The 25,565-nt window shown below is 43.4% G+C and overlaps 1 protein-coding gene across 5 annotated transcripts in view; it reads right to left on the bottom strand.

The window, feature by feature from the left end:
• acot7 (acyl-CoA thioesterase 7) overlaps nucleotides 1-25,565 on the bottom strand; it is a 260,402-nt gene that overhangs the window by 165,970 nt on the left and 68,867 nt on the right. For all 5 annotated transcript variants that reach the window (XM_078238517.1, XM_078238514.1, XM_078238513.1 and 2 more), the window contains one exon: nucleotides 7,574-7,665. In XM_078238517.1, coding sequence (XP_078094643.1) covers nucleotides 7,574-7,665 — 92 coding nt within the window. The remainder of the gene's footprint in view (nucleotides 1-7,573; nucleotides 7,666-25,565) is intronic.

The following is a 25,565-nucleotide window of genomic DNA, read 5'->3' as shown; positions in this document are numbered from 1 at the left end:
TCTGTGCATTTTCCTCATGTCCATAGCAGATTTCAAGCCCAAAGCAAAAGCAAAAGACTGCATATGCTGGAAATCTGGAATAAAGACGGAAAATGTTGAAACACTCAAAAGATCAGGCAGCATCTGTGGAGAGAGAAACATCTACATTTCAGGTTGGTGATCCTTCATCAGCAAATCTGACTTCAGACCTAAATCAGACTAAATGGTGACAGTTTTACATTGATATGGTGCCATCTGGAGGAGGCAAGTGAAACTCTGATAACCAATGAGGTGCATCAATGTTAAAAGACCGTTTTCCAACACTGTGAGGACAGAACAAAGGGAACTTAATTCTATTGGAGATGGAAAACCATGCAATAGCCAGGATCTGGAAAAATCTGTGTTCCAAAATAGTCCATTCTGAAAAATGCCTTGAAACATTTCAGTAATGAGGCAAAAATAAAATATAAATACTTCTAGTTTATTACATACTTCACATTGATGGCCATAAAGTGCACTCAACAAATTAAATGATTTTTAAAATTTCATCGATAATTTATTGACATGTTTATAAGCCTGTAACTTTCCAAGAAAAATCACAGGATGAATTTTAATTTTGGCACAGTACAGGAGGCCACCCATCCACTTCCTGCTGCTCCTGCCATGTGACCTAAGCCACTTTGAGGGTTGGGTTCCATCACTCATCGAATCCCTACAGTGCAGAAGGAGGCCATTTGGCTCATCAAATCTGCACCAACTCTCTGACAGAGCACCTTACCCAGGCCCTATCCCCTTAACTTAACTTATTTACCCCACTAATCCCCTCTAACCTACACATCTTTGGACACTAAGAGGCAATTTAGCATGGCCAATCAACCTAACCCGCATGTCTTTGGACTGTGGGAGGAAATCGGAGCACCCGGAGGAAACCTACGCAGACACGGGGAGAACGTGCAAACTCCACACAGTCACCCCAAGGTCAGAATTGAACCCGGGTCCCTAGCACTGTGAGGCAGCACTGCTAACCATGTACTTTGACCCAGTAAGCTAGACTGGCCAAGTCAGTGCTGTGGTACAGACAATGGGAAATTAGCTGATTGGGGAAGTCAAGAGGAGGCATAGCAAGGGACCAAGAATTTATGTGAGACCAGGAGAAGCATTAGCCTTCCTTATCCTATGAAAATAGAAGATGACAAATGTTGTAGGCCGTTTTTCAGTGGTCTCCGGTAGCTCCGAGAGGACCAAAGGTCAGGTTGCTCAACACCAGTACATATCTCTACCACAGAATGCAGTCAAACTATATATTCTTCCTTTTAGTAATAGAAGAGCAAGGGACTGAGATCTGGGTACACCATGTCCTTTAATTTGTATCTCACAGAAATACTCCCAAAGTAAAATGCAAGCTTCCTCTAGACACAAGGTCGTGGGAAACAATCTGGCTGTGAGAAGTAATGGAAACATGGTACAGCTAATGGGAGGCCAGAAGTTCAATGAAGGGAAGTGCAGACTCGTACTGATGATATAAAGCCATAGGTTTTTAAACCAAAGTATTTGATATTTTTGAAGTGTTGCTTTGAAGTAGAAATTACGGTTACACTGAGTATTTCCTGGGCTTATTTTGCAATTCTTTTAGCTGTCTATTTTCTATGACAATTTCCTCATGTTTTTCAATCTTTAAGTAGTATGAGTATGATGGTAATTGTTAATGAATTGTTATTAAATACGTTAACTGTACTTAGGGGCATCAGGTCTTTTTTTAATATCATCAAACTGAATGGATGAAATTTTCCCAGTTCAATGGAGGCACGTTTGGGAGTGGTTGCAGTGTGACTGGGAAAATTACAGAAAATTAAGCTGGATTGGTATTCCAGTCATCCCACCTCCTTCCAGCTTTCCTGGGTTGTGCTGGGAATGAAGTGGACAGTCTCCAGCTGAGGGAGGATGCCAACCGAATTACATAAGGCGTAAATTAGCAGTGATTTTGCACATAGATTCTCTCTTTCCTCACAGAGCTGGAGTCCGATGCTATCTCCAAACCAGCAGGTTGGAGAAGCCAAGTGCACAGAGGGAAGAATATCCCCAAGCTGTGAAGGTTCTGATTGGGCACACTGAAGAGCTCCGGCCATGGCCAGGTGAAAGGCTGCTGCTATCACTGCTTGACAGGTCATTACCAACTACTGTGAAGAAACGTCATCTGTCTGGTACTTCACTCATCTTCAGATGCATTTCGCTGCTGCAGCCTTCAGGCCTCTGCTCAGAGTCTGGGGCAGGAGACTCACCACCAACAATGGAAGCAGAGCTGCCTTCCCTTCAGCCAAATGTCCCTTCACAAGGCAGAATATATGGCCACAAGATTTAAATGGAGGCAAGACCCCCCTCCACCCCCAACCAAAACATTGGCCCATAACTTCCATTCCCTGGGATGTTGTACCCTGGGGGTTATGCCAAAGATGTGTCGAGGGAACCACATGAGGATTGCACAACAATTTTTAAACTTCCATTTGTCAATTATTATGCACTGGATACTCCCGATTTAAATCTCACCTTTAGATGGTTCCAACTGTCTTAGAGAACTAGTTATGTCGAAAAAATTAGAAGAATTAAAAACACTTCTAACTCCTGGTAACTATACTTGTGACCATCTTACCCCCACACCCCACTGTGGCAACACCCCCACCCCGTCTGATTATCCTTCCCAAAATCCGACTACCCCGTCCTCCCGTTTGCCCTCCTAACCCCCGACTTACCCCCCATTCTCCCAGCCACCATCACAAACCACATCCCCGATCATCACCCTGCCTCTATCATCCCCCCCACAGACCAATCAACCACTTCCTCACTGACCACCCAACCCTGCCACATTGACCACATGCCCCCACCCCCCCCACCACCTGACCCATTCACATTCCCACTTCCCATCCCATGCCCCCAACATGCCTGACTTGTCAAAGTGGCCAGACCTTTAAACCTACCTAGTTATTTGATTTGATTTTGATTTGATTTATCATTGTCACATGTATCAGCCATCAGTGAAAAGTATGCACTATACAGACAGAGCATACCGTTCATACAGAAGGAAACGAGAGAGTGCAGAATGTAGTGTTATAGCCACAGTTAGGGTGCAGAGAAAGATCAACTTAATGCAAGGTAGGTCCATTCAAAGGTCTGATGGCAGCAGGGAAGAAACTGTTCTTGAGTCGGTTGGTACGTGACCTCAGACTTTTGTATCTTTTTCCTGATGGAAGAAGGTGGAAGAGAGAATGTCCAGGGTGGCGTGCGTGGGGTCCTTGATTATGCTGGCTACTTTGCCAAGGCAGCGAGAAGTGTAGACAGAGTCAATGGATGGGAGCTGTAATAACTGCAATTAGTGCTGCAATAAGAGAGCACGTCTTCCTTTCTCTAGACTTTTCTGTACTCAAGCCAGGGCCTCGGCAACCCAGTGCACGGCACTATTCCCATCCAGCTCCAGTTGCAAGGTCAAAAGAGAAAAGTGCAGCTGCATTTTACTGTGAGTAAACAGAAGCAGAGTGGCAGTCCGACTGTGACTGCCACTCCACAGAGGTTATGGCTCATTATCTACAAGCAGAGGATCAGCTCCCTCTCAGCAACGTCTTTGTCTCAAGCAGCTCAGGGTCGCTGCTGACTGCTGCACCATTATAGAACAAGGTCTCCTTCCCAGTGAGAATGCATCATCAATGGCCAACATGATGTCTGTCACTGGAGGTCTAAGTCCCCCCTCCCACCTCCACCTCTTGCCAGCTTATGCGTTCTCTTCTGAACGAAGAGAAAGCTGAGAGGTGCGACTGCTGGTAATGGCTTGAGTGCAAGATGACTGTGAGGCATGGGTGTGAGAGGGCAATAAGATTCAGGCAAGTTTGATTGTTGGCTCCTCACACAGGCAGGTGAGGTGTCTGCAGGGAGAGTAATGTGTGGCACCGAGACATGCTGTATAGGAGATTGCTGGGCAGAATGTGGGATTTGGCACTTCAATGTGTACGCCACCAATCTGCCATATCCTCTTGAGATCCTGGATCATCTTGGTGCATGGCTGCCAGGTTAGAGGGACAATCCACTTCATTACTTAATCAGCCACTTCTCCACCCATGCCTTGGTTTGAGGGGCTGTCCTCTTCTCCCATGCTTGGGAGAATTTACCTCCCTTCAGTCCCTCAGATGCACCTGCAGGCAAGAGAAAGCAACTTGCGTGCGGGGGAAAGCCAAATGTTGCTGAACTTTTCGAAACATATTGTGGTTCCTTCATGGGGAGATGGTAGCATGTTGGTAATGTCACTGGACTCGTAATTCACAGGCCCAGGCTACTGTGATAACGCCCGCAATGGGGAATCATTGACTGATCTCCCTGTGTGGCTCACAGAGTACATGTTCCCCTGGTAATGAGGTAATGGTTGTCTGGCTAGAACTTGTCACCGAAGCCTTTTATCGAGCAGACCCAGGACTGGGCCTGCAGAACTGCAGTCCCGGTTAGGGACTAGTGTACAACACTATTGTGGCTTTGTTTTATGTTCTGTAAATAAATGATGTTCCTTTCCAGTCGGGTTTCCTGAGTTATTACAAAATCCCACAATGGCAGCTGGTAAAATTGAAATCCAATTAATCAAAAATCTGAAATTAAAATTAGGATCAGTAAGTGGTGACCATGAAACTCTGACCATGAAAGATTGTGTGGTGGCAATGCCATGGTGCTGTGCCAAGGTCCAGGCAGATTCTGGGATAGATTCAGGCCCCACTCCAACAGCTGGTAGAATTTGAATCCAATTAATAAAATCTGGAACATTAAATTAGTCTCAGTAATGGTGACCATTAAATCATCATTGATTGTTGCAAAAACCCTTTATGGAAGGAAATCTGCCACCCATACCCTGTCTGGTCTACACGTGACTCCAGCCCACATCAATGGGGTTAACTCTTAACCACCTTCTGAAAAGGCCAAGCAAACCACTCCACTGAAGAGGAATTTGGGTTGGGGAACAAGTGCTGGACCTGTCAGTGATGCCCATCTTCCATGAAAAGATTTTTAAAAATAGAAACCCTTCCTCTGACAAAATGGCCAGATCAGCTTGCCCACCCTCCCTAACTGATTGGGCAATCTGAAGGTGGGCTATTAAATGGTTTGTCCTGGTAAAGAGCAACTGCAAGACCCACTATTCGGAGGCTTGGGTTGGTTACCCCAAAATATTTCCATTGTTGTGCCAGAGACAAAGGCAGTAAGGTTCCACCCAATCGTTCCAAAATAATCTCAATTAAAATGTGTTCCTTCGTTCAAACACAGAGATATCACGCTAAAAGATTTGCTAAAATGTATCCGTGGAGGAGTTTGGCACATCCAGACCATCGCTGGAATTCTGTGGCCTCTCCCGCCAGCAGGATCTTCCAAGTTTGAGCCATTTGAATGGCTCATCGCGTCCACCATGGGGATCTCGCTGCGGCTGGGCCAGAAAATCCAGGCCCACGGCACAAATCCAATCAAAACAAATTAATTCGTGCAGTTCTGTTTGCCTGAATTAAATCCTTTAATTTTACAAGATATACCAATCGACATGTTGTTTATTTGCAACATTTACAACCTTTATCTCACATTTTCAGCATCTGTGCTTTCTCTTTAACACTGTCGATAGTATACAACAGCAGTGTAGCAAGATTTGTCTCTTCTCCCCACCCATCCCCAGGGATTCGATGGTATAGCTCGTTCTCAGCTGGCACTAGCACAATGGGCCAAAGGACCTCCTTCTTTGTCATAAATCTATTTGATTCAATAAACAGGAAAGGCTTGTCGAAATAGTGCCTAATGCAGATAGTTATCCCTTAAATTTACAAAACAGCAGATGTAATCATACTTCTGCTGTCGGATGGTTTCCTCTAACAGGTAGAGGAAGTCTTCTGTAGTTAAGAAAAGAAAGAAATACTTGCACTTATATGGTGTTTCATGACCACAGGACATCTCAAAAGCATTTTACAGCTAATTAACAGTCCTTTCCAATGGAAACAAATGACACAAAAAGAAAAGCCACACGCCCTGTCAGCTATTTACTTCTCAACCAACATAATTTTAAGCAGGTTATCTAGTCATTATCATACTGCTGTGTGCGGGACCTCGCTGTGCACAAATTGGCTGCCGGGTTTCAAATGTTACAACAGTGATCACATTTCAAAAGCACTTCATTGTCTGTGAATAGCTGTGGGACATCCCAGGGTCATGAAAGTTGGTGTATAAAATCCGAGTCGTCCTTCCTTTTGCTGAAGAGTTGTGAAAAAACAAATCTAACCTTTAATTTCCCCAGGCTAATGCAAATTAGTTTTGAGTGAGCTGTAACACTGAAATGGCAGCTCCCACTGCTCCTTAATTCCGAATGCAATCAGAACTCAAGGCCTCAATGGAAATCAACAGTGCTTCCTTAGATTTACTGATGGAATTCTATTGTTTAATCATTCTAACTCTCTTTTCAACTGCTTATATTTATCAGAGATTACATATTGAAAGTCTATATTCAATTACTAAAAGCTTATAACATGTGCCACCTAGTTGCACCGGATACTTTGAAGATATACTTGTACTGCCACCCACCCCCATCTCCTCTTCACCCACATGAGGCACTAGATTATCAAATACAGTTCTGGGAAATTGATCCATTCATTTTCTCCCAGTTACAGTGGGGAAACACCATAAAGAGGGCTGTGGCCTATGACAGATGCAGCACGCATTTATAATGGCATGGCAATATGTCCCAGCCCCAAAATGAGAACAGCACCAGTTATGTTATCTGCACTTCTCACACAGGGGAAAAACAGTTGTTTTGTCTCATAATTGAAGTGTCTCCGCAAAAGCCTTACACTGGGGAAAAAAGACGGCTTCTTCCACAATTGAAATTAAACTACATTATTGAAAAAGAGCAGAGGGATCATTCTTCTCTCTCTGGCTGTTCAATGTCCAATTTTGATTTAATAAAAATACAGTCCCTGGTATCCACTAGCTTTGCAGATGCCTGCTGCGAAAATGGGCACTGCAGCACGTACCATTAGACTTTTTATATTTGATTACTTTTATTCACCCATTCCATTTTCATTTCTCAATGTTCAGTGCAGCCAGTGGTTCTGTGTGGATCTTGCGTAAAACAGTAACATGATCCTTTGCGTAATCTTAATATAAAGGCCACATCCCAAAAATAGATACTTGCTTGTGTAGCCCATTCAATGCTCACCAACCACTCTTCACCATCTCGATACATTCTTCTCTGGCGGAAAGACCGATTGTAGTTCGCACCGATGGACCGAAACACACGCACACATGCGCACATGCACTCACACACACACACCAAGCTTCCCCCACCACTGCCCCCCACCTCCTCCCACACCCCCTCCCACTTCGAGCAAAAATCCTGCCCACTAATTTTAAATGTTCCTGACTTGTTGTGCATTTCCATTATTTTCCAGTTGTAATTCAGATTTCTATCGTGTTTTTCCTTCTTCCTCTCATTTTTTAAAAAGTTCCCCTTTTTACAAAATCAAGCGAAATGTACAATACTAGTTACCTGTACACAATAGTTACCTGTATACAATAGTTGTACAATACTAGTTACCTGTATACAAGGAACTTCAACCACTTTATCTACATTCTCCATCGACAGTGCCACGTACCAAAGTGTTGCCCTGTTGGTCATTCGCTTAACACCTATGACAAAGAAACATCTCTTTTAAAATTCAAATCATCTAAAACAGCAACAGCATCCATTTGTATGGCAACTTTAGCATAAATTGTCCCAAGGCGTTGTGTTGGAACACAATCAGGTTGTGCTGTACACTGAGTCATACAAAGAGATATCAAGATAGATAACCAAAAACTTGGTCAATAAACAAAGAGGTAGGTTTTAAGGAACATCTTAAAGGAGGGAAGTGGAGGGGTTTAAGAAAGGGAATTCCAGAGTTTACTGTCTGGGCAGCTGAAGGATGCCAATGGCGGAGCGACTGAAAAAGGGGAAATCAGAAATCTAGAACAAAGGTTGGGTAACACTTGAGATTCTGACCGCGAAAGAGCTCCATGCCCAAACATACAAAACTACACAATGGGACTCACAGAGTTGGCATGTTGCTGAATTAACAACAGAAGGCAAAAGCGTTCCCAATTAATTTTACAGAAATGAGACCTACATTAATACAGCAGTACATGGTGTTTCTCAGAAATTACATAGAAAACACAGCGCAGAAACGTAGGGCTGCACTTCACACAAAATTAAGCACAAATTATCCTGTTACATAGGTACAACCCCTCAGCCCCCCCTTCCCTTTCAAACTCCCCACTCAGCCACACTCTGCTTCAGATCCCCCTACTCAGCCCCTCTTCAGGCCATGCACTTCGGCAGTGCCCATGGTGCACTGTCCCCTGGTACCTTGGCACTGACACCCTGGCCTGGTGCCTTGGGCCCTGAGGGGGCTCAAGGAGGTAGATCCACTTGCCACTACTGCTACCAGGCAGCACAGGAGGGGTGCCTCAGTGGTCCTGGGTGGGCTCAGATGGGAGCAAGGTGTTGACCTCGCCTTCTGCCCCAGGACAGGGGTGCTGTGGCTGGACTGCCCCTTCAAGCCCTGGCAGACCTGAAGATCATCCCTGGGATGGTGATTTCAGGCAGCACTGTGATCAACATCTGCATTCCTGCCTGTGGGCTGTGAAAATTCTGAATTGCTCAGGTCATTTCCATAGAATTCCACAGGCTCACCACACTCTCAGTGAAGAAGTTTCTCCTCATCTCGATCATAAATGGCCTTATTCATATGCTGAGACCATGATCCCCTTGTTCTAGACCCCAGGAAACAACATCTCTGTATCCAGTTGGTCCAGCCCTGTCAGAATTTTATATGTTTCAATGCGGTCCCCTCTCATTCTTCTAAACTCCTGTGAATACAGGCCTTGCCGACCTAATCTCTCCTCATATGACAATCCTGGCATCCCAGGAATCAGTCTGATGAACCTTTGCTGCACTCCATCCATGGCAAATATTGGTAAGGAGACCAAAATTGCACACAATATCTTCGGTGCTGTCTCACCAAGATCCTGTAGTAAGACATCCTTGCTCCTGTACTCTAATCCTCTTGCAATGAAGGCCAATATACCATTTGTCTTCTTAACTGCTTGCTGTACCTGCATGTTTGCTTTCAGTGACTGGCGTACAAGGACACCCATTGAATGTCAACATTTCCCAATCTATCACCAGTTAAATAATACTCTGCCATTCTGTCTTTCCGACCAAAGTGGATAACTTCATAACTATTCACATTATACTGCATCTGCCATGTATTTGCCCACTCACTCAACTTGTCTAAGTCACACTGAAGCCTCTTAAAATCCTCCTCACCACTCTTTCCTGCCAAGTTGTGGGCCGCCAGCAAACTTGGAAATATTACATTTGGTTCCCCCATCCAAATCTGTATTCATTCTGCTAAATGCTTACTTTTGTACGATTGTTTTTTTCCTTTGAGTGATTTATTTTTAATGAAGACTTTTCACCCTGAATTTGGATGACAGCACGTTATTTTTCCGACAATTTTGAAAAGGTTAGAAATTATAGGAAAAACCTACATGGACTTTGGTGTAAACACCAGCTGTAAAACTTACTGCGCACCTCGAGCATGTCACATCCAAGCCACTTTGTGGATAAGGTCAAGTTTCAGTCGAAAAGAAGCACATGCTCTGTTATGGAAGCTGTCATATTACAAGCACAAAATGAGACTATTTACTGCAAACCCCTAATGTGTATACATTGGGATATTATTTGACTTGGTGCTCCAGGTGTGGGGCTTCTCACGTCAGGAGGTACTATCAGGAATTCAGCCACACATCTCAGCATGTTCATGCAACTTTTGTAGCCCGCACAACTTTCTGTCCAATTATTTTAATAGACTGAAATTCACAATCTCTAATCATTGATCCCCATAGCTGAAATTTTATAGAATCATAGAATCTCTACAGTGCAGAAGAGGCCAATCAGCCCATCAAGTCTGCTTGACTCTCTGACACAGCATCATACCCAGGCCCTCTCCCCTGGCCTAGCCCCGTAACCCCAGACATTTCCCATGGCTAATCCAACTAACCTACACTATGGACACTAAGGGACAATTTAGCGAGCCAATCCACCTAACCTGTACATCTTTGGAGCATGGCACGTTAGCACAGTGGTTAGCACTGCTGTTTCACAGCGCCAGGGACCCGGGTTCGATTCCCAGCTTGGGTCACTCTGTCTGTGTGGAGCATGGGTTTCCTCCGGGTGCTCCGGTTTTCTCCCACATTCTGAAAGACGTGCTGGTTAGATGCATTGACCTGAATAGGTGCCGGAGTGTGGCGACTAGGGGAATTTCACAATAACTTCATTGTAGTGTTAATGTAAGCCTTACTTGTGACGAATAAATAAACTTTACTTTACATGGAAGGAAACCAGAGCACCGAAGGAAATCCACGTAAACACAGGGAGAATGTGCAAACTCCACACAGACAATCACCTCAGGCTGGAATTGAACCTGGGTCCCTGGAGGAATCAGTGCTAACCACTGTGTCACTGTGCTCCTAACACCAGAAAGGCTAAACTGCAAATTTCACCCATTATGTGGTCCCATTACTGTTCCGTGTCTTGGATTTTAAACTGCTGCTTCTCGTAAAACCATTCTGTTAAGTCATAAGGATAAAACATCCTCGCACAGACAAACCTAATGCCTCATGTGCAGTTCTACCAGATGGTCACTGGACCACTTAAACATTTCACATTTTTATAGGCTTCATGTGCGAGAGAACTGAAACTGTTAACAAAGGTCAGAGAAAATTAAACGATGAACGAAGCACTAAAAAGACACAAATTAACTTGTGATTATGAAACAAAGGTACTGGGTATAATCTCAACAAGATAGAATTATCAAATTTTGTGAGGCGAAATCTTTTTGATTATTCCAGTGAAGATGCTTATAATAGAGACAAATTAATAATGATTCCCCACAGTGGATGACAATTCAGGAGACATTTATGGAAATTCTTTGATGGTCACTTTCATAGGCAAAACGTTTCTTTAAGTCCAAAACTCCAGGCTTGGTCAGAAACCACCTGCATCTTGTTTTGGGCTGAAACTAGCAGTAAACCTCAGTAAGGACAAATTGGCCATGCAGGGATTGATGCAGTTTTGCCAGAATGATTCCAGCACTTACTGAGGGCACATTACGTCAACTTGATTTGTATTCCCTTGAGCTTAAAGGGTTGAGCGATGATCTAACTGAGGTGGGGGGGGGGGTTTAAATTATCAACTGATTTGATAAGAGTAGATGCACAAATGATGGGGGAGTCAACAGCAACGGTATGTGATATTAAAATGAAAACTAGGTCAATCAGGAATGCAATCAGGCAGCACTTTCCCACAGAGACAATAGTGGAAATCTGCAGCTCTCACAAAGGCTCTGTCAATGCTGAATCAAATTAAATCAAAATGTGACTGTCACATTTTTCTGAGATGGGCAAATGAAGGGATATGGATTATTGATGGGTGAATGGAAGCTGAGGTATAGATCAGCTATGATCTTATTGAATAGAAGATCAGGATCCAGGGGCTGAATGGTCTACTCTTGCTCCTGTGTGTTGTTGGGCAAAGGACCTGGTACATCATCATTTACTTGCTGACACCTCATAATGCGCAGATACAGGACTTCTATTTAAGCCGTGAGTCTATATCCTATTAGTCCAGTGTTTCTCCAACCCATTCCTACCTTTCTCTCTGTTTTTGACCTTCTACACTGTTCCAGTGATGCGCAATGCAAGCTTGAGGAGCATCACCTCATCTTTCTACCTCTTCAGTTATCCTCGCACACTTAATTTCTTCAATGATGGTTCTTTTTATAGGGTTCTTTGTATCCCCTGCACATACCACTTTTGCCTTTTAACCATCTCATATTCTTCACCTGAGCACTTTGCAGGCAATCCCACTTGTGTGTGTGCAGGGTCATTCTACATATTTTCTTCTCTCTTTTCCTGATTCTTCCTAAATGCTATTTGTCCCTTTATAAATGAGGGTGGGTCTTATACCCAAAACATTGACTGACTTGAGTTCTCTCCACCAACTGTGTCCACAGTTTACACTGGTTTCTGTTTTCATTTCAGATTTGCAGTATTTTACATTTTCGTCAACTCGGTCGCGTATTATGGGATGTCTCAAGACAAATTAAATTGGTTTTAAAATAAAGGTGATATTTCCTCTCTGAATTTTTATGACTATTTCTTGCAACTATTCATACAACTTTGAGGGTTATGTCTGTCACCTCATCCCTGAGACTGGGATTACTGTAATTATGAGAGGTGGATGATGAGTCATTTGATGTTTCATGCCTGCCGACGCTTCCTTTAATGTTGTAGGTGACTTAACAAAGGTGTTACAAAGCATCTTATGTTTGAGGAGCAAAATAATACACTGAAGTGTATTGTGCTCCAATGATTCTTGTATTGCCAGCCCAAATATAAAGCACTGGCCTAAAACCAACAGTTCATATTGCACTGACCCTTGCACAGATGCCAAAAAAATCACTTTAATTTTCAAAGCATTCAATCCTTGGTATGTGCCACCTTGGCTGGACCAGTGCTACAATTCACCTCAACATTTCTAGACTAGGGAGGATGGAGTAAGGAAATCAGCCAGGGTTACTAATTCTGTCCACTGCCCAGTGACTTTCAGCAAGAAAATTTACAAGTAGATTCTGTACAAGGACAGGATCAGGCATAAATACCTGATTTGATATCCATTGTCTTGAAGGAAGACACCCATGTGATAATAGTGCAGGACGGCCAGCACCCACAAAATCATATACCAGCATGAGTCAGCATTTTCAAGATAGGATGGAAGAATATTTTCTATTAATCATCATTTCCTTAAATATCCTAATGATAGGCCTTATGCTTGTTTTGCAAACCATGATCCAATATTTGACAGAACTGAATGGAGTATGCAATTTATCAACATTACGTTGATATGCCCCAAGGTCCAATTCTGGATGAGCCTCAGACTTCAGGTTTCCGACACTCCAAACACGACAACCATTTTGTGTCCGAAATCAAACCTGGCTCTAAACAAATTTATTCCACAAAGAATTTAGTCGGCACTTTATTACAATAATTTAATTGAATCTCATTTCATGCACAAAATAAGAACTCAATGTAAAATAACAGAAGTACACTCAATCACAAAGCCACCTGAGAAACTGATGCCTATGTTCAAGAACAAAGTGACAAACACTTGTTTTAGAAATATTAATCATTATGGGCGGCATGGTGGCATAGTGGTTAGCACTGCTGCCTCACAGCTCCCCGTGTCCGTGTAAGAATTTCAAAATTGATGTTTTGCTTAACCAGGAGCCAACCCAAGTCAGTGAGAACAGATTTAATCATAGAATCCTTCCAGTGAAGGAGGAGGCTCATTGAGTCTGCACCGACTCTTACCCAGGCTTACCTCGTAACCCCAAGTAATTACGTACGCATCCTGGGACACTAAGAGGCAATTTAGCATGGCCAATCCACTTAACCTACATTTCCAGGTGCTCCGGTTTTCTCCCATGGTCCAAAGATGATCAGGTTAGGTGGAATGGCCTTGCAAAATTGCCCTAGTGTGGGTTAGATGGATTGACCATGGGAAATGTTTGGATTACAGGGATAGGTCAGGGGAGAGGGCCTGGGTAAAATATTCTGTCAGTGAGTCGGTGCAGACTCAATGAGCCTCTTCTGAACTGTAGGGATTCTATTCTATTAACAATAAATTATCATTACTTCAGTACTGACAAATTTGATCCGATGTAGAAAGTTCAATTTTTTTCTTTTTTAATATGATGAACATTTTGTGTCAGGCATATTTTTGAAGGAGCTCTTTATCATGCAGTCCAGGATGAAAAACAACCACCATTGTCAATTTATTTGCTTAATTTTAATAATTTATTTGCCACACTGTAAATTCAATGTGTTATCATGCTGTTGTATGCAATTACTACTGAATGATAATTATGAAATTCCTGACTGCACTCATGGCTAATTTCTTGAGCAATGCTTTATCAGGTAATGTGTTTTACAAGACTACAGATGGCAACTGAGAAATGGGAACAGAACAGCATATGTTTATTTTTTTCCTTTATTTTTGTCTTTTGTTCTCCCTCTCAGATCATAGTTAAAAAGTAATTATTGACAAGTCTGCCAACATAGAAACTCGAAGCAGGAGTAGGCCATTCGGCCCTTCGAGCCTGCTCCACCATTCATTATAATCAAGGCTGATCATCAAGTTTAATACCCTGATTCCCCCCTTCCCCCCATATCCCTTGATCCCTTTAGCCCCAAGAGCTGTATCTAATTTCTTCTTGAAATCAGACAATGTTTTGGCCTCAACTACTTTCTGTGGTAGTGAATTCCACACATTCAGCACTCTCTGGGTGAAGAAATTTCTCCTCACCTCAGTTCTAAAATGTTTACCCCTTATCCTCAAACTATGACCCCAAGTTCTTGGAGTCCCCCTCCATTGGGAACATTCTTTCTGAATCGACCCTGTCTAATCCTGTTAGAATTTTATAAGTTTCTATGAGATCCGCTCTCACTCTTCTAAACTTCAATGAATATAATCCTAACCGACTGTCTCTCCTCATATGACAGACCTACTACCCCAGGAATCAGCCTGGTAACCCTCATCTGTAATCCTCAGTTGTAATCGTTCCCCAATTGTAAACGGAGCAATAACGGTAGCATACTGCCTACCGTTGCAACAGGTCCACAGCAGACACCATCTCCCTGGCCCTGCACTCAACCCTGGGACACCTGGATAACACCTATCAGACACCTATTTATTGACTACAGTTCAACCCCCAACACCATTATTCCTATGAAACTCATCTCCAAACTCTGTGACCTGGGCGTCAGCTCCTCCCTCTGCGACTGGATCCTGAACTTCCTAACTCGTAGGCCAAATCAGTAAGGATAGGCAACAACACCTCCTCCACGGTCATCCTTAACACCGGTGCCCCACAAGGCTGTGTTTTCAGCCCCCTACTATACTTCTTATACACCTATGACTGTGCGGCCCAATTCCCCTCCAATTCAATTTTCAAGTTTGCTGATGACACCACCATAGTCGGTTGGATCCCAAACAATGACGAGACAGAGTACAGGAACGAGAAAGAGAATCTGGTGAACTGGTGCGGCAACAATAATCTCTCCCTCAATGTCAACAAACGAAGGAGATTGTCATCGACTTCAGGAAGCATAGAGGAGAATATGCCCCTGTCTACATCAACAGGGGCGAAGTGGAAAGGGTCGAAAGCTTCAGGTTTTTAGGTGTCGAGATTAGGTGTCCTGGTCCCCCCATCCCAGCACTATAATTGAGAAAGCCCACCAATGCCTCTACTTTCTCAGAAGACTAAAGAAATTTGGCATGTCAGCTACGACTCTCACCAACTTTTACAGATGCACCATAGAAAGCATTATTTCTGGCTATATCACAGCTTGGTATGACTCCTGCTCTGCCCAAGACAGCAAGGAACTACAAAAGGTCGTGAATGTAGCCCAATCATCAAGCAAACCAGCCTCCCATCCATTGACTCTGCCTACACTTCCCGCTGCCTCGGCAAAGCAGTCAGCATAATTAAGGACCCCACGCACCCCGGACATTCTCTCTTCTACCTTCTTCCGTCGGGGAAAAGGTACAAAAGTCTGAGATCACTTACCAACCGACTCAAGAACAGCTTCTTCCCTGCTGCTGTCAGACTTTTGAATGGGCCTACCTTGCATTAAGTTGATCTTTCTCGACACCCTAGCTATGATTATAACACTACATTCTGCACTCTCTCATTTCCTTCTCTATGAACAGTGTGCCCTGTCTGTATGTTGTGCAAGAAACAATACTTCTCACTGTATGCTAATACATGTGACAATAATAAATCAAGTCTCGTAGTGTCACTAGATAGTAGCCATCAAAATTTCCCATTAACTATATGGAGATTTATCTAATCATCACCTCTTCTCTTTTCAACCTTGATGCTGTCCTATGTTAAGCACCATGGCTTTTCATCTGTATTCCTAAGTCTAAAATTACTCACTCTTTCTAATATTTAACAAATGTGAGTGCTAATGATATCTAAAGAAATAAATATGCTCACTAGTTTAAATCTCCTTAGATTGTTATTGAAAGTTTTTCCTGTAATCTCCTCTCCATCTCTCCTGAAATTGCTGGGCAAATGGGGTACTGTACCAATGGCATATCCAAGGCAAGAGGCATTGAGATTGAGTATCCTGAATAGAGTTGGCCCAATGCTTGCGTAGTATAGGAAAGGAAGAACTTGCACTCATAGGCCAGGATTTTCTGGCTGCAGATTTTCCAACGGTAGAAGTGGCTCGCCAGCAGGATCTTCCAGTCCCGCCAAAGTCAATGGGCATTTGTGTTGCCCGCTGGCCATGCCGTCAGGGAACCCAGCCTGTGGCAGGGGGTCACCTTCAGCGAGATCGGAAGATCCCCCAGCGGGAAGAGCTGGAAAATCCTGGTCATAGAGTGCCTTTCAAAGGTCAGTTGTGGCAATGACTGTGATATAGTGCTACATTTACTCTAGGCGTGCCAAGTATGAGATCTAAACATACTGATAACTACTACTTTAGAAAGCATATGAAGATATTAGCAAGGGTGCAGACATGATTTAGGAAACCATTTCCAAGGTTGAGGAACTCCAGTTATATGGGGTAGATGGGAGAAGCTGGGGCTATTCTCCTTACAGAAGGTCGACATGTGATTTGATAGAGGTGTTCAAAATCATGAAGGGTCTGGACTGAAGAGATAGGAAGAAACTGTTCCTGTCCGCGGAAGGGTCAAGAGCCATTGGACACTGATTTAAGGTGGATAACAAAAGGACCCATGGCAGTATGAAGAAAAACGTTTTTTTAAACATAGCCTATTTGAGACCTGGAATGCACTGTGAATGTGGTGGAGGCAGATCGAATTGTGGCTTTCAGAATTAATAATTATCTGAAGGGAAAACATTTCCAGAGCCTTAGGGTCAGTGTGGAGGTGCTGGATTGGTTGAGTTGTTGCTTAGAACCAGCACAGACATAATGTGCCAAATGGCCTCCTTTTGTGCTGTAGCCATTCTCTAATTCTATGGACTGAATCATCAGGTGATACTTCAGTATAAAGTAACATACTGGATTGTGCATGGTGGTGGTAATTCAAATATATGTGTATTTTGTCCATGGTGGGATTTATTCAAACCTGAAAGGTTCTGGGATTAATCCCCATTTTGATCAGCGCTTCAGTGTAGTATTGAAGGAGTGCTGCAGTGTCCAATGTTGGATGAGACACTAATTCAAGTTTGACGTGAAAAATGCTTGTGGTGTTATTCAAACAACGGCAGGGGAGTTCTACCGTTGATCTGTCTTATACTAATCTGTCAGCCAACACCAAAACACATTATCCAGACACTCATATTTCTGCTGTTTGTGGGATTACAGTGCGCAAACCTGCCACATTTCCTATTATAACAATGACAACATTTCAAAGTTCCATCATTGGTTGCAAAGTGCTTTGGGATATTCTGAGGTCATGAAAGGCTCATATATATGTCTGCTCTTTCTTTCTTATTTATTTCACTGCAATGTGTGGGACCTTACTATGTGCCTCAGCTGCTGCATCTCCCTGCATTACAACAATGATAGCCCTTCAAAAATAACTCAATTGTTGTAAACTGCTTTGAGACATCCCAAAAGGTGTTGCAAAGTTATTCTTTCTTTCTATTCAATGTACCACACATTAATATGACAGCTAATTATTAAGTAAACCTAAGTCCTGAGAAACGTGCACTAATTTCCCGAGAATTGGTGACAACCTTCAACAAGAATGGAGTGATGCAAAGTTGTATAACTCATGAGTTGCCCATGGTGAGTCAGAGGTTATGCTATTCCAAGGCAATTCTGGGGGTGGGAAAGGAGTGGGCAGGATGAAGTGCACACATGACAAGTGAGAGGATTTGTTGTGAAGCCCCTGAAAAATGCAAATCTTTTTGTGTACGGCAGACATTTCACATATATGGTGATTCATCAAAACTTCCTAGTTTCTCATTTCCTAGTTTTTAACACTGTCAGTATTCAGGACTTATCCATTGCTGGAAGGGGGACTGGCAATCTTGCTATCAATCCTAAAAGTAATGTTAGCTTGTTACGCACTTCATTCGCACTCTAAAATGTGACATTTTCAATAGGCTCAAAAGTGAGGTAGACTAAACTGCATTATGATGGGTGCCATGCTCAAAGTGCTTGCATTGTGATACTGATGCATACTTCATGCTTTGTCCAGTGTCCTTGCACAAAGGCAAACTCCAAATTTAATTCTGCTACTTGGTTAAGTTTCTTCGTTCAGTCAGCGGTGATAGGTCTAGGAAGTCCCATAAGCTGACATACTTACTTCATCAACCCCATCTTACATAGAATTTACAGCCGTACGGACGGCACAGAGGCACTGTGGTCAGCACTGCTGCCTCACAGCGCCAGAGACTCAGGTTCAATTCCGGCCTCGGGTCACTGTCTGTGTGGAGTTTGCATGTTCTTCCCGTGTCTGCGTAGGTTTCCTCCGGGTACTCTGGTTTCCTCCTACAGTCAAATGGGATGAAGGAGTACAATATAAAGGGAAAGACTCTTAGTACGGTAGAGGATCAGAAGGACCTTGGGGTCCGCGTCCATAGGATTCTAAAATCAGCCCCGCAGGTGGAGGAGGTGGTTAAGAAGGCGTATGGTGTGCTGGCCTTTATCAATCGAGGGACTGAGTTTAGGAGTCCGGGGATAATGATGCAGCTATACAAGACCCTCGTCAGACCCCACTTGGAGTACTGTGCTCAGTCCTGGTCGCCTCATTACAGGAAGGATGTGGAAAAGATTGAAAGGGTGCAGAGGAGATTTACAAGGATGTTGCCTGGATTGAGTGGCATGCCTTATGAGGATAGGCTGAGGGAGCTAGGTCTTTTCTCCTTGGAGAGACGTAGGATGAGAGGAGACCTAATAGAGGTATATAAGATGTTGAGAGGCATAGATCGGGTGGGTGGACTCTCAGAGGCTTTTTCCCAGGGTGGAAATGGCTGCTACGAGAGGACACAGGTTTAAGGTGCTGGGGGGTAGGTACAGGGGAAATGTTAGGGGGAAGTTTTTCACACAGAGGGTGGTGGGCGAGTGGAATCGGCTGCCCTCAGTGGTAGTGGAGGCAAACTCAATAGGGTCTTTTAAGAGACTCCTGGATGAGTACATGGGACTTAATAGGATGGAGGGTTATAGGTAGGCCTAAAAGGTAGGGATATGTTCGGCACAACTTGTGGGGCCAAAGGGCCTGTTTTGTGCTGTAGTTTTCTATGTTTCTATGTGCAGGTTAAGTGGATTGGCCATGCTAAATTGAGCCTTAGTGTCAGGGGGATTAGCAGGGTAAATATGTGGGATTAGGAGGATAGGGCCTGGGTGGGATTGTTGTCAGTGCAGGCCCGATGGGCCGAATGGCCTCCTTCTGCGCGGTACAGATTCTATGATTCTTAGAGGGACAGGCATCCAATAGAAAATATTGAACACAAATCAACTGGGGCAGTAGGTTGCATACTCCCTATTTTCACGAAGTCTCCTTCCAAATAACAGCCAATGAAAATTGGGCCTCTTTCCATTTATATTTAGTACGCTGTTCCTATGTTTGTGAAAAAATAAAACTGTGGATTTCCAAAAACCATTTAGAGCTATTTGTAGACTGCTGATTCTAGAAGAATATTAGAGTGATGGGTTTTGTAACTGCAGAGTAGTTATTCAGGGAGAGGTTCCACTTAATAAATTCAATATTTATACAACAAAAAAAGACAACACAATCTTATTAAGGAAATAATCTGCGATCCTAGCTATGCAAGAATTCGAGTCCCTTGAACATTCTGAGGGAAACGATTTCTTCTGTGCATTGCTTAGTGAAGTCAGAAAGACATTCACTGAGTTATAATCTCACTGCTATTTAGCCCACAGTGAAAATCTGCCTTCCTGTAATGCAAACTTTTTTTTATATGTAAAGCATTTCTTAATTCTTCCTGACACCATTGTAAATTACAATTTACAAAGGACAAAGGCATAATTTAGATAAATCTGCCTGCACCATTTTCCCACAAACTGATCTAGCTCCCAGATGTATGGAAAGATTAATCATTCTGAAGAAAGATGTTGCAATTATTTATTCATATATATTTTTCATAATCTGTTAATGATGTGTTTGTGCAACACAGACATACATCTCAATACGATGATCAGAATAGGAGCCAAAAGTGAAATGGGGTCTCTTTCCATTTCTAACCCCTCTCTCACATTTCATTTTTATATATATGCAAATTTCATCCACTGACTGAGCCATAGCAACCTGTTCTAATTATTCACTGAACTTTGCAGGAACTGAACCCTTTCGCCATCTTCAAAAGCATTCAGCACGCAAACAAAAAGAAACAGAATGGTAAGGGGTTGTGCAAACCATTTCTTGTTTCTGGACTACCACAAGATAATAATTACATGCAGCTAAAAATGTACAGGGGTCTTGACTCAAACTGAATCTGACAGTATGCTTTTGGGAACAAGATTTGCATCACACCCAACCAAAACAATCTTGACAGGACGGTCTCTATAGCAACGATATGGAAATGTCGCATGTCTCTTTCTGAGAACAACATCGAGCTAACCAAAAGCCGCTCTCATCCTTAATTTCTTTTGACTGCTTGCAAATTTACAGCGTACTCAAGGTGAAGTCACTGTCCACGCAGCTATCTCCTTACACTTACATAAAAGAAAATTCGCAATCAAAATCAAATTGACTCGGAAATACGATGGAGTGAGGGAGTGGGTTACAGAAATATGTGATATGCCCATTCAGTATACCTCAGTCTCCTTCACAGAACACAACACACTTTCCAGAAACCTGAGGCTAATTGGAAATGACAGACAGCTAATAAATTCTGCTCCGATTATTTTCTGTTGTCAGATGCTGTAAAACATTGCTTTAAGGGAAGTGCTCAGGAAAATTTGTCTTTGTTTTAGAATTTCTCTCCCTTTTCCTAACACTTTGTTTCAATTGCAGATTTTCCATTTGCTGACTAGAAAACACAGGTGGGTGATTTTGAGCCCGCGCTCCCGTCTGTGGAAATGGCGGCGTGTGCTCAAAATCCGGAGAGCGCGATTCGCGCCGGAGAGCGCGATTCGCGCCGGCAAGCTTCCGAGTTCTGATCTTACCGGGCCCTCATCCGTGGAGAGGCGTGAAACACGCCGCAGCACTGCAGAAAGCTCATTTTACAACATTAGCTCGTCATTAACAAGCACTCTCTCCAGGACATCCTCCCTCACCGGATATTCAGTGGACGCTGACGCCATTTACAACATGTCCACATCGACGTAAACCTATTATGGGGGTCTCCCCAGGGGCGTCCAGTGTAAGTGTAACCCCCAGGGGAGAGGGACATGGCCTGTTAGTGGCCTGACAATGCCCCTGGCACAGTTTGGCACTGCCAGGTTGGCACCAAAGGGCCAATGATCGGGGGAGCGGGAGGTACTGAAGTGCCAATTCAGATCGGGAGCGAGGCTGGGGGGAGGGCCTGAGAGCTTCATGATTGGGGGAGGGGGGTCTACTCAGGTTCTGATCGGGGCATCCATTAAAGATGGTGCCCCCATCTTGGAGCAGCGGTGTTTGGCCAGTGTGATGAGGCCCTACCCCCTTGCATGACAGCATGAAGCACGCCATCTTGACTTTTTATCGCAGAGTGTGGTAAGATTGCCTGGGGAGGTGATGGCCTAATGGTTTTATCGCTGGGCTATTAATTCAGTAACTCAGCTAATCCTCTGGAGACCCGGGTTCGAATCCCACCACAGCAGATGGTGGAATTTGAATTCAATAAAAAAAATCTGGAATTAGGAATCTACTGATGACCATGAAACCATTGTTGATTGTTCGAAAAGCCCATCTGGTTCACTAATGTCCTTTAGGAAAGGAAATCTGCCGTCATTACGCGGTCTGGCCGACATGGTGATTCCAGAGCCACAGCAATGTGGTTGAGTCTCAACTGCCCTCCAAGGGCAACTAGGGATGAGCAATAAATGCTGGACAGCCCACGAAGCTCATGTCCCACGAATGATTTAAAAAAAAGATCTGGAGAGAAAGCTAACCAGTTTCTCAGGAAACACCAGTCTTCTCACCAGAAACAACATTCTGCCATTTTTTGGGAAGATTTTGCCCATGGTGTTACTTTCCGCATGGAGATACAATCATTTGTTACATCTGGTCAGTGGTAGATAGATGAACGCTGAACTCCATATTCTATGATTACTTTCATACCAATCTTTACAAGGAACAAAAATAGGTGTTTACTCCTGAAAATTCAAGAATCAATAATTATCTGGTAAAGATTAGCATTATTGTGGGTGATGACAGCTAATAATTGTGGCCACTCTTTTAGTGAATGCACCTTACCTAAAATGGTGGACAAAGACACGTCACACGGGAATGTTACACAGTCAACCACTAATGCTGACAACAATAGAAGGTACTGTAGACAAAACTGTTATAATGCCATATGCTATGGGTAAACTTAGGTCAGAAAAAAAAAAGAGTAGAATGTCTGTCTCTTGAAGAACCTTTCCCACCACAAATCATTTGGTGTCTCGCTAAGTGGCATCCATAAGACCCCCCAGCTTGATTTACATAAATGGCAATGTACTTACAATATTTGACTCACTAATGACCTACCTTAGAATCTGAAATAGCATGTCAAGGAGAGAAAGGAAGCCCTGACTCAGAGAATGGAGCGGTGTAAATAAGCATGGCTGATTCATGGATTGAGCCAAAGTTCACAAGCAAACCTGACATAAAGTATATGATTAACTGCAGCAGCCAGGCCACCTCAATATTTCAATGTGTTGTACTGGGGCCAGCACTAGAGATTTTACGATCTTAATATACCCGTGGAAAGAATGTGTGTTGCTTGAACTCATTATTCCATTTCCTGCAAACATATAAACTAAGCTGCTTGAATATATAAATATAAACTACTTCTGTTCGTCACCATATCATCACATTGTATCATCTCAAAAATGCTGCAGTTTCCAAGTATACACACTGAAGGTAGGTGAAAGTACAAATTATTGATTTATCATCGATAAATGGTCTTTCTTTAGCTTTAGCCTTTCTACCGGAGCCTTCCTCATTTCTGTTCAATCAATCACTTCCCATTACTCTTCTCTCTCGATCTTTGAGTTCCAAACATGCTGTCCCACCTCAATGTGCGCTCATCAAATTGTCTCCTTTCCGAGGACCTCAAACCTATAGGGTTCCCCACCTTCCTTTCCTCCAAATTCTACGGGTTTTGACAAATGAAGTTTGCTGACAATAAGATATTACTTCTCGTTTTACTGTTTTCTAACCTTCCTCGATAAAAATAAAATAATGAATCCTCTTCGCATGACACGAAAAGTTATCATTTAACCCTGAGCACAGTAGTTCTCAACTATTCCAGACTGCACGGTTCCAGTAGAAGTTTCGAACAAACGACACACTAATTAAAAATGTATTAGACAAGGGTCCATGGAATTTTAATCTGTATATATTGATTACACAAATTTCTGATTGAATGTGCAATAAACGACTGATTTCTAGAATAAGAATCAATAAGATGATTCCTACCACTCATTCATCTTGTGCCCACACCAATGAGCTAGGCCTAAGTCCATCAACTTACTCCTTGCACAATCCCCACACTCACATGGAGACCACTGGCAATTATATACAGAGAGGGGAGGCTAAACTCACTCGCTCATCCACCCACAAACTCCTTTCTACAGCAACCAATTGTTATAAGGACATTTTTAAGAGGACAAGGCACTACAAGCTATTTTCTTTGGATTGTGCATTGGTGCCCGAGAGATCATCAATCCTCCTTATACCATCTTTGCTAAGCCACAAATAAATTAGGAATGCTATATTTTACCCATATGAAAACAAATAATTCCTGTACTTCCCAAGCTGACTGGCTCCTGTGACTCGCTTTAGTCTGCATTTTCAAATTCCTCATTGGAATCAGCCTTCCCTACATGTGTTATCTTCTCCAGCCACTGGCTATCACATATATCCTCTGCCTGGTTTCCTTTTGTTTCATTGCTACTTCTAATTTTTCCACCATCAGCTGCCATTCCTTAAATCGCTGTTCCCCAGTTCTCTGGAGCTGCATCGTTCAACACCCCAACTTCTCACCCCCTTCCGTTTTCAAAAGCTTCATAAAACCAGTATCTTTTGGGGAGGTAGTGGAAGCAGATACGATAGTTGACTTTTAAGGGGCATCTGGACAAATACATGAATCGGATGGGAATAGAGAAATATAGTCCCCGGAAGGGTAGGGGGTTTTAGTTCAGTCGGGCAGCATGTTCGATGCAGGCTTGAAGGGCCGAAGGGCCTGTTCCTGTGCTGTAATTTTATTTGTTCTTTGTTCATTGTGCTTTCACCATCCCCAATCTCTTCCCCTCTTGCTTGTTCTTCACTCAACCCACAACATGTAAAAGGCTCTGAGATGACTCTTCATAGAGGAAGAATTTTATAGAGAGCACCTCCCAAGGGGGAAGGCTTTCTCTGTGCTCTCGATAAATAGATTGGTAATTTAGTTACATACTCTAGAAAGGAGATCTTTCCCTTCAAATCCTTAACACTTCACTGTCAGTTTATGCCAAAGAAAGGAATTCTGTTACCTCTATTAGCCATGCACACTCAGTGTGCATGGCTAATTCTAGACAGATGCTCCCCAACAGCTACACCCTACCCATTGAGAAGTCACAGAGTGATTGCCACACAGACACATTTTTTCGCTCCAGTAGCCATGTTGAGAATAAAGATTGACAAATTGCAGATCAGAATATCTTTGTAACTTTCAAACACTTTGTTTTGTTTTGGGAGAATCCTGGCCAAAGTGCCCAACAGGCGGGAAAACAGGGGAATTTCCTGCCCGTTCTTTGGGCGCACTTACCTGAATGAATCTCAGACACTCTGTGCATTACAGAGTGCCTCAGAGGGATTCACGCTGGAAAGTGGGTGGCAGGGTCTCATCCCGCCAGGGAGGCTGGCAGCATCGTGCTGAGTGGGCTACTGTGCATGCGCTGATCTGTCAGTGCGGAGATCGGTGCATCCGACCTTCCATCCAGGCCAGCCCCGATCTACCCCTGTCTGCGCTGCGACAACGGACGAATGAACACCGCTCGACAATCACCAGGCAAGACTGTTCTCTTCCTGTTGGGGAGCACTTCAGCGGTCACGGGCATTCGGCCTCTGATATTCGGGTAAGCGTTCTCCAAGGCGGCCTTCGCGACACACGACGGCGCAGAATCGCTGAGCAGAAACTGATAGCCAAGTTCCGCACACACGAGGACGGCCTCAACCGGGATATTGGGTTCATGTCACACTTTTTGTAACCCCCACAGTTTGCCTGGACCTGCAGAGTTTCACTGGCTGTCTTGTCTGGAGACAATACACATCTTTTTAGCCTGTCTTGATGCTCTCTCCACTCACGTTGTTT

This window comes from Mustelus asterias, chromosome 22 (assembly GCF_964213995.1).
Source record: "Mustelus asterias chromosome 22, sMusAst1.hap1.1, whole genome shotgun sequence".
NCBI classification, from domain to species: Eukaryota; Metazoa; Chordata; class Chondrichthyes; order Carcharhiniformes; family Triakidae; genus Mustelus; species Mustelus asterias.
The sequence above is the reverse complement of the archived record's forward strand: the minus strand, read 5'-3'. Positions and strand labels throughout refer to the sequence as shown.